The sequence below is a fragment of the Panthera tigris genome, chromosome D1, assembly GCF_018350195.1.
Source record: "Panthera tigris isolate Pti1 chromosome D1, P.tigris_Pti1_mat1.1, whole genome shotgun sequence".
Lineage (NCBI taxonomy): Eukaryota > Metazoa > Chordata > Mammalia > Carnivora > Felidae > Panthera > Panthera tigris.
The window spans coordinates 58,831,830-58,846,097 of record NC_056669.1 but is presented as its reverse complement, the minus strand read 5'-3'; the positions used below and the strand labels follow the sequence as shown (position 1 = coordinate 58,846,097).

The 14,268-nt window shown below is 43.9% G+C and overlaps 1 protein-coding gene across 5 annotated transcripts in view; it reads right to left on the bottom strand.

Moving 5' to 3' along the window:
• CLPB (caseinolytic mitochondrial matrix peptidase chaperone subunit B) overlaps positions 1–14,268 on the bottom strand; it is a 142,360-nt gene that overhangs the window by 74,482 nt on the left and 53,610 nt on the right. For 3 of the 5 annotated variants that reach the window (XM_042957754.1, XM_042957752.1, XM_007080891.2), the window contains exon 5: positions 9,862–9,951. The exons of the other annotated variants lie outside the window; for them this stretch is intronic. In XM_042957754.1, the coding sequence (XP_042813688.1) occupies positions 9,862–9,951 (90 nt within the window). The remainder of the gene's footprint in view (positions 1–9,861; positions 9,952–14,268) is intronic. 5 annotated transcript variants of the gene reach the window in all.

The window sequence follows — 14,268 nt, the reverse complement described above, 5'->3', positions numbered from 1 at the left end:
GTGCCCTCACATATTTACCCACTCTCATTGAGGAAGAGTAAGTAAATCCACGAAAGCTAAAGTGACTCATTCAAGACTGGCTCACCAGCTGCCCACCAAGGTGGTCTTTCGAGGCCCCTGTCTGAGCCAATTCTCAGCCAGCGAACTGACCCCTTCCTAAAAGAAGACATTTCCCAGCCTCTACCAGCCCAGGGAGAGATGAGCTCAGGCTCCTGCTTCTCCTCTAAGTCAGCCATTCCCGTCTCTTCACCCCTCTGACCACAGGGAGAATGATAACGCATCCCACTGTCATCCGTCTGCTCCCACCTCTGTCTTTTGATGTTGCAAAGTCTATACCTGGGTGGTGTGGCCAGTATGTGCCTGATGTGCACTCTGCAGGATTCCCTGGACTCAGCAGTGTCAAGGAGTCAGCAGAGGTGAAAGTAGTACCTGAAGCCCTTCATGTAGCCCTGGCCACTTGCCAGCACTGCTGAAATTACAACAACAACAAAAAAAAGCCACTGTCTCCCACAGTGAGAAAGTGATTTAAGGTAATGGGGTCATGCAGTCCTGACTTTAAGCTCTGCCACTACTAAGTTCTTCTATCTGTAAAATGGGTATGATAAGAAATCATTTGAGGAACACTATGTGTTTAAATATTATGACAATCAAATCTGGTACCAGGGTTTTTTTTTTTAAGACATCATCACCACAAATATGTACTAATGTTGCTCTCCCTTGGGTTAAGCACTGGGACACAGACATGAATCAGACATGGCACTTGTCCTCATTTGCAAAGTCTACGGGGGGAGACTTTGAAAAAAGGCATATGAGGCAAGATGGGTGGTCTCTGGTTAACAAAAGCTTTATTACCACTGCCTTGTACAGGGGAAAGGCAACCCTAGAAACGAGTGCCTCTCCCTCAGGCTCAGCCAGCCTCTACCTGTCACTCCAGAACTTGTGCCATCTAATGTCATGGAGTGTCTAGCGGTGCCTTTGCTTTTAAAGATGTGGGCATGTCTCCAGGAGAGTAAATGTCTGTGACTAATCTGACAAATGCGAGAACAACCCCGTACATTTGTGCAGCATTTTATAGTTTCGAGAGTACTTCAATGTGACTGTTTCCTCATTCCATGACAACTTAGGACAGATGCCATCGCTCTACTCAACAGATTAGAAGACAGAGGTAAAGAAGCTGGGTGGCCTGCCCAACGCACACTGCCAATTGGTGGTGGACCAGAACAAGATCTGGAGCCTGCCTGGCCTTATCCTTCATACTTCTCAATGCCCAGCTTCTGTCAGTGCCTGCAGGCTCAAGCCTCACATAATCCAGGGTTGCTCAACCTGGTTTGAAGCTCAGGATGTAGGTTAAACTTTTATCAGAGTCTCGGGGAAGAAGCCTTGGGCTCTTAGCTTCCCCCCCGCTCAAGATATTCTATATCAGGGCACCTGGGTGGCTCGGTCGGTTGAGCATCTAACTTTGGCTCAGGTCATGATCTCATGGTCTGTGCATTCGAGGCCCACATTGGGCTCTGTGCTGACAGCTTGGAGCCTGAAGCCAGCTTCAGATTCTGTGTCTCCATCTCCCTGACCTTCCCCTGTTCAAGTGCTGTCTCTCTCTCTCTCAAAAATAAACATTAAAAAAAAAAAAAAGATATTGTGCATCTTTTACCTCTTTAAATCCTCTCTATAACCTGAGAGACAGCACCTTGCCAGCATGGGCAGGCCGACCTCTCAACCCATGTGGACACTGTCAGCTCTGCTTCTTGTGTTTGTCTTCAGGCAGGGGATGGGGCAGGAGAGAGACCTCCTGTGCAGGGTCACCAGGAGACTATCCCTGGGAAGGGCAAGGCCCTTCATTTTCTTCCACAGCCTGGAAAACCCTCCTTCCTCTCCAAATCCTACTTGTTCTTTAAAGCCCTGTTCAAGCTTCCTCTTCCAGGAAGTCCTTTCTTCCCAGCTCTGCTCTGGATGCCTGTCATGTTGATTAGGCATACCCATCTGACCAGTTAATCATTTATTGCCTAACAATACCCCTTGTAATACTTTCTTGTGTTAAAATTTCCCTCTGACCCCCAGTTAGATCATGGATAACAGTAACTAGTTCATAACATTTTCTGTATATATTTCATATAGCATCACCTCAGTATTTTACACATCTATAGCACTCAACATGAGAACCTTCAACCATCTGCCTGCCCATGAGCACACCAATACTGAGCTCCTCAAAAGAGTAAGTGCTATGAGAGTCATACATGCACAGGGTCTAATGGCAGCAAAGACGGGGCACAGGTCATGTGGCTTGGGGAGGAATCTCCCAGAAGAACGGTCTTGAGGATGAAGAGGATCTTGCCAGATGGAGAGAGGAAGAAGGGCATTCTAGGAAAGAAAGTATGTGCAAAGGCCAGGGCATGAAGTCTGCACTACCTGGCCCCTGGAGAAACTGAGTCTTTCAGTAAGCCTAGAATGCTGCGGGCAGAGATGAGGTTGCCCAGGGAGGCAGAGACCTGACTCAGAGTATTTGGATTCTACCTTGAAAACTATGGGCATGCAATGCAATGATTTTTCTTAGGGGATTAAGCAGCATGGAGAACAGCAAGAACAAAAAAGATCAAGAGACAAGAGAACTGGATTCAAAAATGACTCTTTCACTAACTGAAGATGCATTTCAATCCTTCTGTGCCCCCAGATTCCCTATTTTCATTTTTTTTAAGTTTATTTATTTTTAGAGACAGAGAGTATGAATGTGAGCAGGGGAGGGGCAGAGAGTGAGGGACAGAGAGAATCCCAAGCAGGCTCCACACTGTCAGCACAAAGCCCAACATGGGGCTCGATCTCACGAACCACGAAATCATGACCTGAGCCAAAATCAAGTGTCGTACGCTTAACCAACCGAACCACCCAGGCACACCCAGATTCCCTATTTTTAAAGTTGAAGAGTTTTTCTACACCAGTGGTTCTTAAACTTTAGTGGGAACAAAACCACCAGGGTAACTTGTAAAAAAAAAATGTTGATTCTTGGGGCACCTGGATGGCTCAGTTGGTTAAGCATCTGACTTTGGTTCAGGTTATGATCTCGCGGTTCATGGGTTCGAGCCTCGAGTCGGGTTCTGTGCTGACAGTTCAGAGCCGGGAGCCTGCTTCAGATTCTGTGTCTCCTCTCTCTGCCCTTCCCCGGCTCATGTTCTTTCTCTGTCTGTCTCTAAAAAATAAATAAATGTTAAAAACAAATTTTTTTTTTTAAATGTTGATTCTTAGGCCCCCATCTCAGCAATTTTTAGTAGGCAGGGCCTGGGAATGTACAGTTTAAAAAAGCCCTTTGTGTTGCTCCTCAGAGAAAACTCTAAGAAGCATCAAACTAGATGGTCTCTGAGGGTCCCTCCCACTCTAATGTTCTTGTGACAAACACAAGAAAGATACAAGGCTAGTCAAACCCATCCCACCTCCACCTGCTTCGTCCTGCTCCAGAGAAGCTAAGGATGTCTGGGCATCAGAGCACTCTTCCCAAGCCCTATGTTTAGAAACTTAGAGCAAAGCCCCCAGGACACCAAGCCTTGGGATGAGACCTCCAATATCTCACTTATACCTCCTTCTGCCCACCTCCAGAATCCCAGTTGGAATTGGTCCTTTTACACCATATACTCTAGTCTATCTCCTCATTCATCCACCAAACATTTATTAAGTACTTTCCATGGGCTGGGCCATGGCCTGCAGAGCTTGTAAATGCTGCAAATAACACTGAAAGAAATCCATCTTTTATAAAATATCTCTGGCAGGAAAGAGTTCAGAATTTTGAGTTCAAGAGAACCAAATTCTGATCCTGCTGACTCTGGAAAATTACTTTGTCCCTCTGGACCTCAAATTCATCATTGGTAAAATGGGAACATAAATATCTATGAACTGGGTTGCTGTGAAAATCAGAGATGATGTGGTATAGTAAGGGGCACAGGAAATGGTTGGCACCTAGGAAATGGCCATTTTCCTAGTCCTGGAGCTGTTAATATATCCATATTCCTATGACTTTCAGAGGCTTTTCCCACCTAGTCCTAGTTAATGTCTCAATTCCTCCCTTCCTGCTGGCAAGACTCCCCATAAGAGGACCCTGGTGATCCTACCATGAATCCTTAGCAGGCAGTATTGTGCAGAGGTCAATAATGACTGAGGAGACTGGGGAGCAAAACTCACTGTATAACTTTGATCAAAATACTTAACATCTCTCAGAATCTGTCTCCTCATCTGTAAAACAGATATCACCACCTACCTTGCAAGATTCAATGGCAAACCCAATTAAAACACAGATGAAGGATCGGAGTGGATATATATATAAGTGGCCATGAGGCACATGAAAAGATGATCAACATCATTAGCCATCAAGGAAATGCAAATCAAAACCACAAGATACAACTTCACATCCATCAGGATGGCCAAAGTAAAAAAGGCAGTAACAAGAGCTGCTGAGGATGCAGAAAAACTGGACCCTTCATACCCGGCTGGTGGGAATGTAAGATGGTGCAGCCTCTTTGGAAAACAGTCTAGCAGTTCTGCAAACGGTTAAACATAGAGTTATCCTATGACCAAGCAATTCTACTGCTAGGTATAAAGCCAAGAAAACTGAAAACATTATGTTCACACAAAAACGTGTACACAAATATTCACAGTAGTATTATTCATAGTAGCCAAAAGGAGAAACAACCCAAATGTCCCTCAACTGATAAATGGAGAAATGAAATGTGGTCCATTCATTAACGGACCATTCAGCTATGGAAAAGGAATGCAGCACTGACACATGCCACAACACGGATGAACCTTGAAAACATGCTAAGTGAAAGAAGTCAGTCCAGAAGATCACATATTGTATGACTCCATGTATATGAAATGTCCAGAATATGCAAAGCTATAGAAACAAAGTAGATTAGTGGCTGTCTAAAGTTAGGAGGAGTTGAGAGGAAATGGGGAATGGAATTTCTTTTTATGGAGTGATGGAAATGTTCTAAAACTTGACTGCGGTGATGAATGCACAACTCCTGTGCATATATTATAAGCCACTGACTTACACACTGACTTTATATATTTATATATGTATGTATTTTAGAAAGAGAGCATGTGGGGGCACCTGGGTGGCTCAGTCGGTTAAGCGTCTGCCTTCGGCTCAGGTCATGATCTCACGGTTTGTGGGTTTGAGCCCTGGGCTCTGTGCTGACAGCTTGGGAGCCTGGAGCCTGCTTTGGATTCTCTGTCTCCTCTCTCTTCCCCTCCCCCACTAGTACTCTGTCTCTCTCTGCCTCTCAAAAATAAATAAATGTAAAACTTAAAAAAAAAAAAAAAGACAGCATGTGTACAAGTGGGGGGAGTGGGTAGGAAGGAGAAGGGGAAAAAAAGATAGAGGGAGAGAGAGGGACAGAGAGAGACAGAGAAAGAGAGAGAGAGGGATTCTCAAGCAGGCTCTACACCCAGCGCAAAGCCTGACGTGGGGCTTGATCCCATGACCCTGGGATCATGACCTGAGCCAAAATCAAGAGTTCCAACGCTCAATCCAATGAACCACCCAGGCATCCCTGACTTACACATTTTAAATGACCGAACTGTACAGGATGTGAATTAAATCTCAACAAAGCTGTTATATTTTTAAAAAGTGTATGTAAGGAGGTGAGCACACTGCCTGACATACAATAGTCAATAATGTTAATACATTTATTATTGTGCCCTTTCCTCTTCCTGATGCCACTCCAACTCTGACGAGAATCACCTCTCAGATTAACACTGTACAATGTGTCAGGCTCATTGCAAGAGCCCATTTCATACTCAGTAGACGGTCACAGGTGAGTCCTGATGCCTAATACCCTAGGACTTAGAGTCTTTCTCCAATACTCAAATAAATATATAACTCTTGGTGAAGTAAGAAAAAAAAATGGCCTCCATTTATTGAGCACTTACTATATGCCAGGTATTGTGCTAGGAACTTTACAACTATTTTCCTCCCAAGAATCATTAGGCTGTTATTATTATTATTCCTAGTTAATTAATGAAGAAACCATGACTTACAGGGTTGTATAAATTGTTTCAGATCACGATGATATTTAATAATTGAGCTGCTCTGTTTAACTCCAAGGCTTGTACTCTTTTCTCTATGTGATTACATGACATCATTATTCCTTTTATCTATATGTTACTCATCCTTTATGATTTAAGCAGCCTGATCTTCACCGATCTCCTTTCCCTCTGTGCATTTGAGTAATGTCTAGTCTGTATCAAATTAGTTACCATTCTCTTTTTAGTCTTAAATGTTCTCAGTTGCCTCTTATGTATATTCTTGAACATGGCAGGTGCTCAATAAATACTTCCTTAGTGAGTGGATGTTGGAGTTTGTCTCCCCAAGCAGAAAACAGGTTTTTGAAGGAACAGATACTGTGTCTTACACATCTTTTTATCCTTCATACAAAGAAGGCACCCGTGGTCTCTAGGTTGGCCTATAGGTGGAATACCAAACCCCACTTGAAAATGGTTCTCACAGACACCATGTTTTCTGCCCATGGACCGGAAAATTTCTGCTTAAGAACAGGACTCTGCTTATCTCATTATTACCTTCTACTAGGAGCTCAGAAAAGGTTTGAAGAATTAAAGGTAATACTGGGTCCGCACTTACTCTACTGAGGGCACATCAAGGGCAGCCTTCCCCCAAGGACCCCAAACTCATCTTCTCTCACCCCCATGAAAGGGAAGGGGGAGAACAGGAAGGTTGGCCTAGAACTTCAAGAAGACAGGTTGTTGACCCTGCCTGTGGTGCTAGGCAGTGTGGCATCCTCTCTGGGCCAAGACCCCTTCTTTGAACATAGACCTAGGTCAAGCTTTCCAGAGCCCACATGTCACCTTCATACCATCATATTCAAAGAGTGGGGCAAACTCTTAAGAATGTGTTACTCTGCTGTCTGTAGACACGTTGGCACTGTGTTTGACCCTCCTCTTCTTCCCATCTCATCTAACTCTCACAGCAGTAACATCTCACAGCCATCTAGAGTCCCTCTGAGGTGGCCAATCATTACTCTGAGCTTAAACCTCCCCCACTGCCCCTGCTTTGCCCCCATCCCAACTAAAGCAGAATTCTTTCAGCTCCAGGGATCCTCCAGGTAGGGCTGGCAACAAGAGTAAGAGCCTGCCCTCTCTGCCTTTCAGCCAGTTATGCTACTTGGTTGGCCAAACCTGGTCCCTCTGTGCTCCCCATCTCTATACCTGCTTGCCTCTTCTCTGCCTTTTCTTCAAAATGTTAAAAACTTGCAATAAAAACAAATACAAAATGCTGTAATTAATAGCCAATTCCAAGCCAACCCAGCATCTCTACTAATAAACCTCAACACTTGCAAAAAGAACAATAAATTCTGCCTCTCTCTGGTTCTGAGGTGGTCTCTTTTATATCCAGTCCGTGTGTGTGTATGTATGTGGGTAAGTGTGTCTACATATATATTTATTTTCCTTTATTTCCCATCCAGGGAGGGGCAGAATAATGAACTGCGTGCGTCAGGGAAGATGAATCTGAGATACTAGGGAGCAGTGCAGTAAAAAGATTAAAGTGTTATTATTGTTGTTTTTTTTTCCCCCATGGTCCATTGTGACAGCTCGACCGTCATCTGTAAAAAATGTCTCAGCGAGAGATAATCATCGGAAACTCAATAAAGCGTCAGGGGGAGCCTCAGCCCCCATCAATCACTGGGTGCCTGGAAAATTTCAGCCCTCTGTCTCCCTTCCTGCTATCCATATAAATGTCTCTAATATATTTTGTGTGGTGTGTGGGACCCATCCCTGATTTGGAACTTTTGATGAAAAAATATTTATACACAAAATATGTAAATCAGTTAAAAATCACAAGACTAGTCCTTTGCCACCTCATCCCACTTTTCTTTTATTTTTATAAATGTATCAAATTTATTCTTTTTAACAAAACATGTCAACTCGTCTATCTCCCTCTCCTAGTCAAACATATATAAATATGGCTAAAAGGAGGGGAACAATTAACCTAACTGGATGATACACTTCATCTTGAAGTTGGCTAACAGGCGTGATGGATTCACAGTGCACTGTCCATCCTGGTGACTCTGTAGTGGCTGGCACTGCTGAGAAATGAGATGTAGAACCGCTGGCCCTGGAGGAGTGACAAGGCTGTGACATTGATGAGGAAGAGGCAGGGACATTATTAAAAATAATAACTTGCCCAAATAGCTTTTGGCCTGGCAGATTCCCAAGCCTTCCAAGACTCTGGACCAGCAGAGGTTCTGGGCTAAGTGTGGGACACCTAGAGGCTGCTCTGGTGGCCGGGTTCTGTGTAAGAGCAGGAGACAGTTCCGCTGGCATTTGGCTGCATCTCTCTGCCTCAGTTTCCTTTAGTGCCTACATCACAGGGCTGCTACGGGCACACAGCATCAGTGTTACCTGCTGCTGCAGCCACCTCATCACCATTATCTTATGGTGGCCCCAGTCTACTAATGCCACATCTTTCCCGTTCACTACTCTTCAAAATAAACCTGCTGTATGGCTGCTTCACCCGGACAAGTTCACTTAACAGCCTGAAACACATTTTTCTTTTCCTCACTGTTGTGGATATAATACACCCCCTCACACCCAACCGCACCCACCTTCAGGCCCTCCATAAAACCTTCTTATACTTTGGGGCTCAGACACCATTTTATTTCCTTGACTGCTTCAACCAGAGATTCTCTTCTTTGAGCTCTGATAGTCCTTATTATCTGCACCTCTGACTGGACACTTGTCAAAGACTGTCTTGGTCCAGTCTTCAATCTTTATTATTACTATTTACTTTTCTTGCTAGTATCTCACACATTTGCACAATGCCTTGTATCTTCTCAAGTGCTTTCGTAAGTACTTCAATTTGATCTTTATAATAAACCAATAGTTTATTCTTTTCTATAGATGAAAAAAATCAAGGCTCAGAGAAATAAAGAGAAATGCCCGAAGTCACACAGTTAGGTGATGACCAGGCCACTCCTCAGACTCTAAATGTTTGGCTCTTTACAGACAACAGTTTGCTACCACTGAATAGCATTTGGAAGCCCATGTCAAAGATTCTGAATGAAGTTCCATAAAAGTATGGTGAGGATAATGATGATGATATAAAAACAGCAATTTACATTAGTGGAATTCCTTCTATGTTCTAGGTTTTAGGCTAGGGATAAATATACTATCTCTAACTCTTCTGGTAACCTTTATTTTACAAATAAGGAGACAGAGCCTCAGAGAGGTACAAAAAAAAATACCGCAGGTGTCATAGCTATTAAGTGTTCTGTACTTATGGCATTAGCCCACAACCTCACTAGGAGTGAAGCTTAGGGGGCGCCTGGGTGGCGCAGTCGGTTGAGCGTCCGACTTCAGCCAGGTCACGATCTCGCGGTCCGTGAGTTCGAGCCCCGCGTCAGGCTCTGGGCTGATGGCTCGGAGCCTGGAGCCTGTTTCCGATTCTGTGTCTCCCTCTCTCTCTGCCCCTCCCCCGTTCATGCTCTGTCTCTCTCTGTCCCAAAAATAAATAAAAAACGTTGAAAAAAAAAAATTTAAAAAAAAAAGGAGTGAAGCTTAAAGTGGCAAATAGGGTCTCTTCCAGGGAGAAAGTCCAGACGAGTTTTTAAAAGCAGTACAAGCCCAAGGCCAGAACTAACATCTGTAGACTTAAATCATGCTACTCAAAGACTGGGGACCTCTCTTACGCCCTTGGGAGGCTTATTCTTCCATCTAAATTTGTGCTTTCCAAGGGGATAGAGGGGCTGGGCACACAGTGGGTGCTGGGTGATTAACTTATACTGAATAGATGAGCTAAGATGAGACGACTCCCTGGCACGTCCTGGGGAGGGGGAGAAATGTTATAGAGAGCCGTTCCATTACCGCCAGTGGGAACTCCTAGCCATCTCCTGAACTCCAGGGCACTTGTCCACTGGTTTGTGATGCGCCAGCTTGCACCGTCCTGTCCCCCATCTGAAGACACAGAGATGGGGAGGTCAGCTGGAGCAGGCCAGGGCCTACAGCCCCTGGAGCTGTGGGAAGGGGACCACCCAGGCTATTGGGGTTAGCCTTGGGAGGTACGGCCTACTCCCCAGAAGGGTCCTATGCCAACCCAGCTTCTGCACGACTCATCTTTATTCAGCCACCACTTGGAGCTGAGAAGAGAAGCTGATTTATATCCTATTCTGGTCATGTTTCTGCCGTGTTTTATTGTTTTAATTGTACATATGAGAGGCGCTCAGAGTGCTCGCTTGCATTTCTGACAGCCCCAGACACCCAATGTTTATAACAGTTACTTACAAGCAGCCTGCGGCATCCCTGGCTGGGCGACTTGTTTACTGTTATCGTTAATTTATTGCCTCCTCCACCTGAGGATTGGGACCCACCACCCATCGGCCAGCCACAAGTGGAACTCTCCTGGAGTGAGCATGGGTGGGGAGCAAGGCACTGAATGGAATGTGGTCAAGATCAGGGAATGAGTTGGTAGAGAAGCAGCAGTGATCTCCACGTTCTCCTCCACATCTGTCCCTTCTATGTGCCTTTGTTTAAGCTGTGTCCCTGCTTAGAATATCCTTTCTTTTTTCCTTTCCTTTCCACCCTCCAAAGCCCAGCTCAAATCCTACTTCTAAGTACATTACCTGCTCTGATGGTGAGCCTGGAGTTTCTAGAATTTTAGAAATCACATGGCTGACAGGGGCCTTGGAGGCCATATTGTCCAATGACCCAGGGCAAGAATCCTCTATACAGAATCCCTGATGGGCAGACACCCAAGCCTCTGTCAATGCCCCTTGAGTGATGAGTTGCTCAGTACCTCCAAGGAAGGTTTGCATGGAGTCAAAACCCACTACAGTAGAGAAATTCTTCATCAAATGACATTATCCTTTACACTATGCTTTACTTATCTCTAGTCATCCTAATAGCCCTGTAGATGAGTACTGTTATCCCTATGTTAGAGAGGAGACAACTGAAATTCAAGAACCTTAAGTCACTTGCTTAAGACCATACAGCTTGTAAGTTACAGAACTTAGACGAATAGAGCTTAGATAACTGCCTGGCACCAAAGTCTGATCTTTCTCCAGGACACCATTATGCCTCTGAAGATGCCACTCTTGAGGGCTAACGACAATGGACAGAACAGTCAGGCCAGCAGGGTTTCTATGCCACGCACTCCTGTATCACTTGCACTAGCAGACCTGCCCTCTGCCCAGAAACACCAACTCTGACAAAGGTGGGAGATACTGTAATGTGCCTGACTGAGCAGGCTTCTTGCCAAGGAGCAATGGTCATATGTAAAACAGGAGAAGGGTTTCACTAGGAATGGGGCAACCAATAATAAAGTCTCAGAAAGGAGGTCACAGAAGTTTCTTTCCTTTCTAGACTGTGCCTGTGCTGAGCAGGCAGAACAGAGATAACAAGGGCACTTCTCTGATACCTTTGGTCCCCTTGTTTGGATCCTCTCTCCTCCTCACACCTTGTCCCCTCACCTCTTACCTTAACTCTTTTCCTTGGGCAATTTTAGTCACATCCACTGTAGTCCCTACCAAGTAAATGCAGGGGGTTCCTACATCCCTATCTCCTGACTTCTCCTTTGAGCTCCAGACCCATACATCCAACTCTTCACCCAAATCAGAAATTGGGATGTCACCATGGATACCTCCTTTTCCACCAATTTCCACATTTGGCTAAGAACTCAACCTCATAGTATGTTGTTCATATCTACTTTCTCCATTCCCAAAGATCACTTTTAAGAATCCCTAGAAATTATAAGTGCATTTTGGGGGAGACAAACATAGCTTCTCATCCAATTCTCAAAGGGGCCTATCATCCCCTAAAGGTCAAGAGCCATTGCTGATCACTCCCCTCCAACTTCATCCTCCACCCCATCAGAATGATCCATCTAAAATGCAAACGTAAACTGAGCATCTCCTTGCTTAAAATCCTTTAATGGCCTCCAGAAAACAGTGTGAGCACCCTAGGACTGTCCTACAATGTTCTTCTCATGTGGAACCCTGCTTCCCTCTCTAGTCTTACTTCTTGCTATTTTCTCAGCACTGTGGCAGATGAGTCCACCTGCTATCACCCACCCACCCCATGTCTCTGCATGTGTTGTTCCTTCTGCCTGGAAGATCCATCCCTCTTAGTCTGCCCGTCAATCTCCCACTCATACTTAAGACCCAATTCAAAACTTCCTAGATAGCCTGCCCTCAGGTAGAACTCATCATTGCCTTTATCAGTGCTATCTATATTCTTTGTACATCTACCTTTGCATTTATCACCCTGTACTGTGGTGTCTTGTTCATAGGTCTGTCTTCTCACTTGACTGGGAGCACTGTTGACTGGCTAGACCATGTATATTCATTTCTACATTCCCAGCATCTGGCAGAGTGCCTGACACTCAGTAAATGCTACTGAATTATAAAGAAATAAAACTAATAAGCAATTACAACTGTAGAGCACTTTACAATTCACACGTCATATACTTTACCTCTTGATGTTCACGATACTGATAAGGCAGAAAAATGATCTATTACTGGGATTTGGGGAGATCCTTCCAAGGTCACAAACTACAACTCACCTTTCAGTACTGAGCACAGTATAAGACCCACAGAAATTCTACTAGAAATTTAGTAAATTTGATGGACTTAGCATGGCCTCTGCTCCAAAGGTGAAGGACCGTCCAACTGAGCCTTTGACTTTCCTCTGGATTTGCTTGGACACACTCTGGGCAAGGGGCTCACATCTCGTATTCTATTCTAGCTTCCTCACACATCCCATAAGTCAGGTAACCTCCTGTGAAAAAGTATGTCCAATCCAAAGGAAAGAGAACCACAAGATTCTTTTGTTTCTGTCTACTTCATCAATGAGAATGACCCAGAATTGGATACAGTAGGCAATAAATAGTGGTTGAATAGATGAAAGAATGAGATATCTTTAAATGAAAAAAAGAAAGGAAATCTGGTTAAGAAGGAGCTAAAGTCTTGGTAAGGAGAGAGGAGAGTCCTGGGATGATTCTAAAGGACCGTCACTTTTTAGGACTTAGCATACATGAAGTTGGAGGGGAGACCACATTCAAACTGATATGTCAGGGAAAATCAGATAAGCTGCCAGAAAACTGTGGCAGGCAATGATGCAGTCTGGAATTTAACAACAACAACAAAACAAGTGCAAAGACAGGCATATCCTGCAAGCTACAAGATTGAGTTCATCAATGATTCTGACAAAATTCTAGTATTTTTTTTTTAATGGTTCTTTAACACTTAGGTAATTACTGGGTATCAGTATGGGTTCTCTATGGACAACACAAGGCCATGCCAGAATAATTTAGTATCTTTTGGGGAAAGGGTTACTGGGCAAAAAAAAAAAAAATATATGGCAAATGCTAAACACATTTTTATTTTCACAAGAAATCTAAGAAAATCTCTTAAAATTCTGTGGACAACAGGACAAATGGAGGCTAGAGATAAATGAAGTTTGGTGGATTCAGTTGTGAATGTTGAATAATGCTTCCAAATTGTCCTGATTATGAGGTCCAAGGCTCTGTACTGAATGGAATCCTTATGAACATTTAAACCAAAGACTAGCACATAAAGTACATGATAGCAGGGATCTTGTCTAATTCACCAATGCCTAGAACAGCGCCTGTTAAATAGGAATGTCATATGAATCCATAAAGCCTACACACCAAATTTGCAGATCATACAAAATGAGATACTTAACATTTTAATCTTTATTTCATAAGGAATATAATAGCCTTCTCCAATATTTTTGTTGTCTATCTACCTACCTATACAGAATGCAGTATGGCTAGTGTGAGAGCTAAAAAGTCAGAGGAGGCAGGCAGGCAGCGGAAAGAAAGAAAGAAAGGAAGAAAGGAAGGAAGGAAGGAAGGAAGGCAGGAAGAAAGAAAATATCTACAACAGGGTTAGCACACTACAGTCTATGGGCCAAATCCAGCCTACTGCCTATTTTGTAAATAAAGTTTTACTGGTTCATATCCATGCACATTTATTTGTGTATTGTCTGTAACTGCTTCTGCACTATAGTGGCCAAGCTGAGTAATCAAAACTGAGGCCCACAAAGCTTAAAAGCCACTATACAGCTCTTTCTAGGAAAAGTATACTGACTATGGATCTAGAATAGAATGTTGGATATGAGCATCAATCTGGAGATAACAAAGACATAAAAGAATGCAGGGGTTGGGGACTGGCGTGAAAGTAAAGGTTAGACTACACGGCTTCACAGCTCTGAGATTCTGTGAAATCAAAAATAATGACTGAAGGGCAGCTGGGT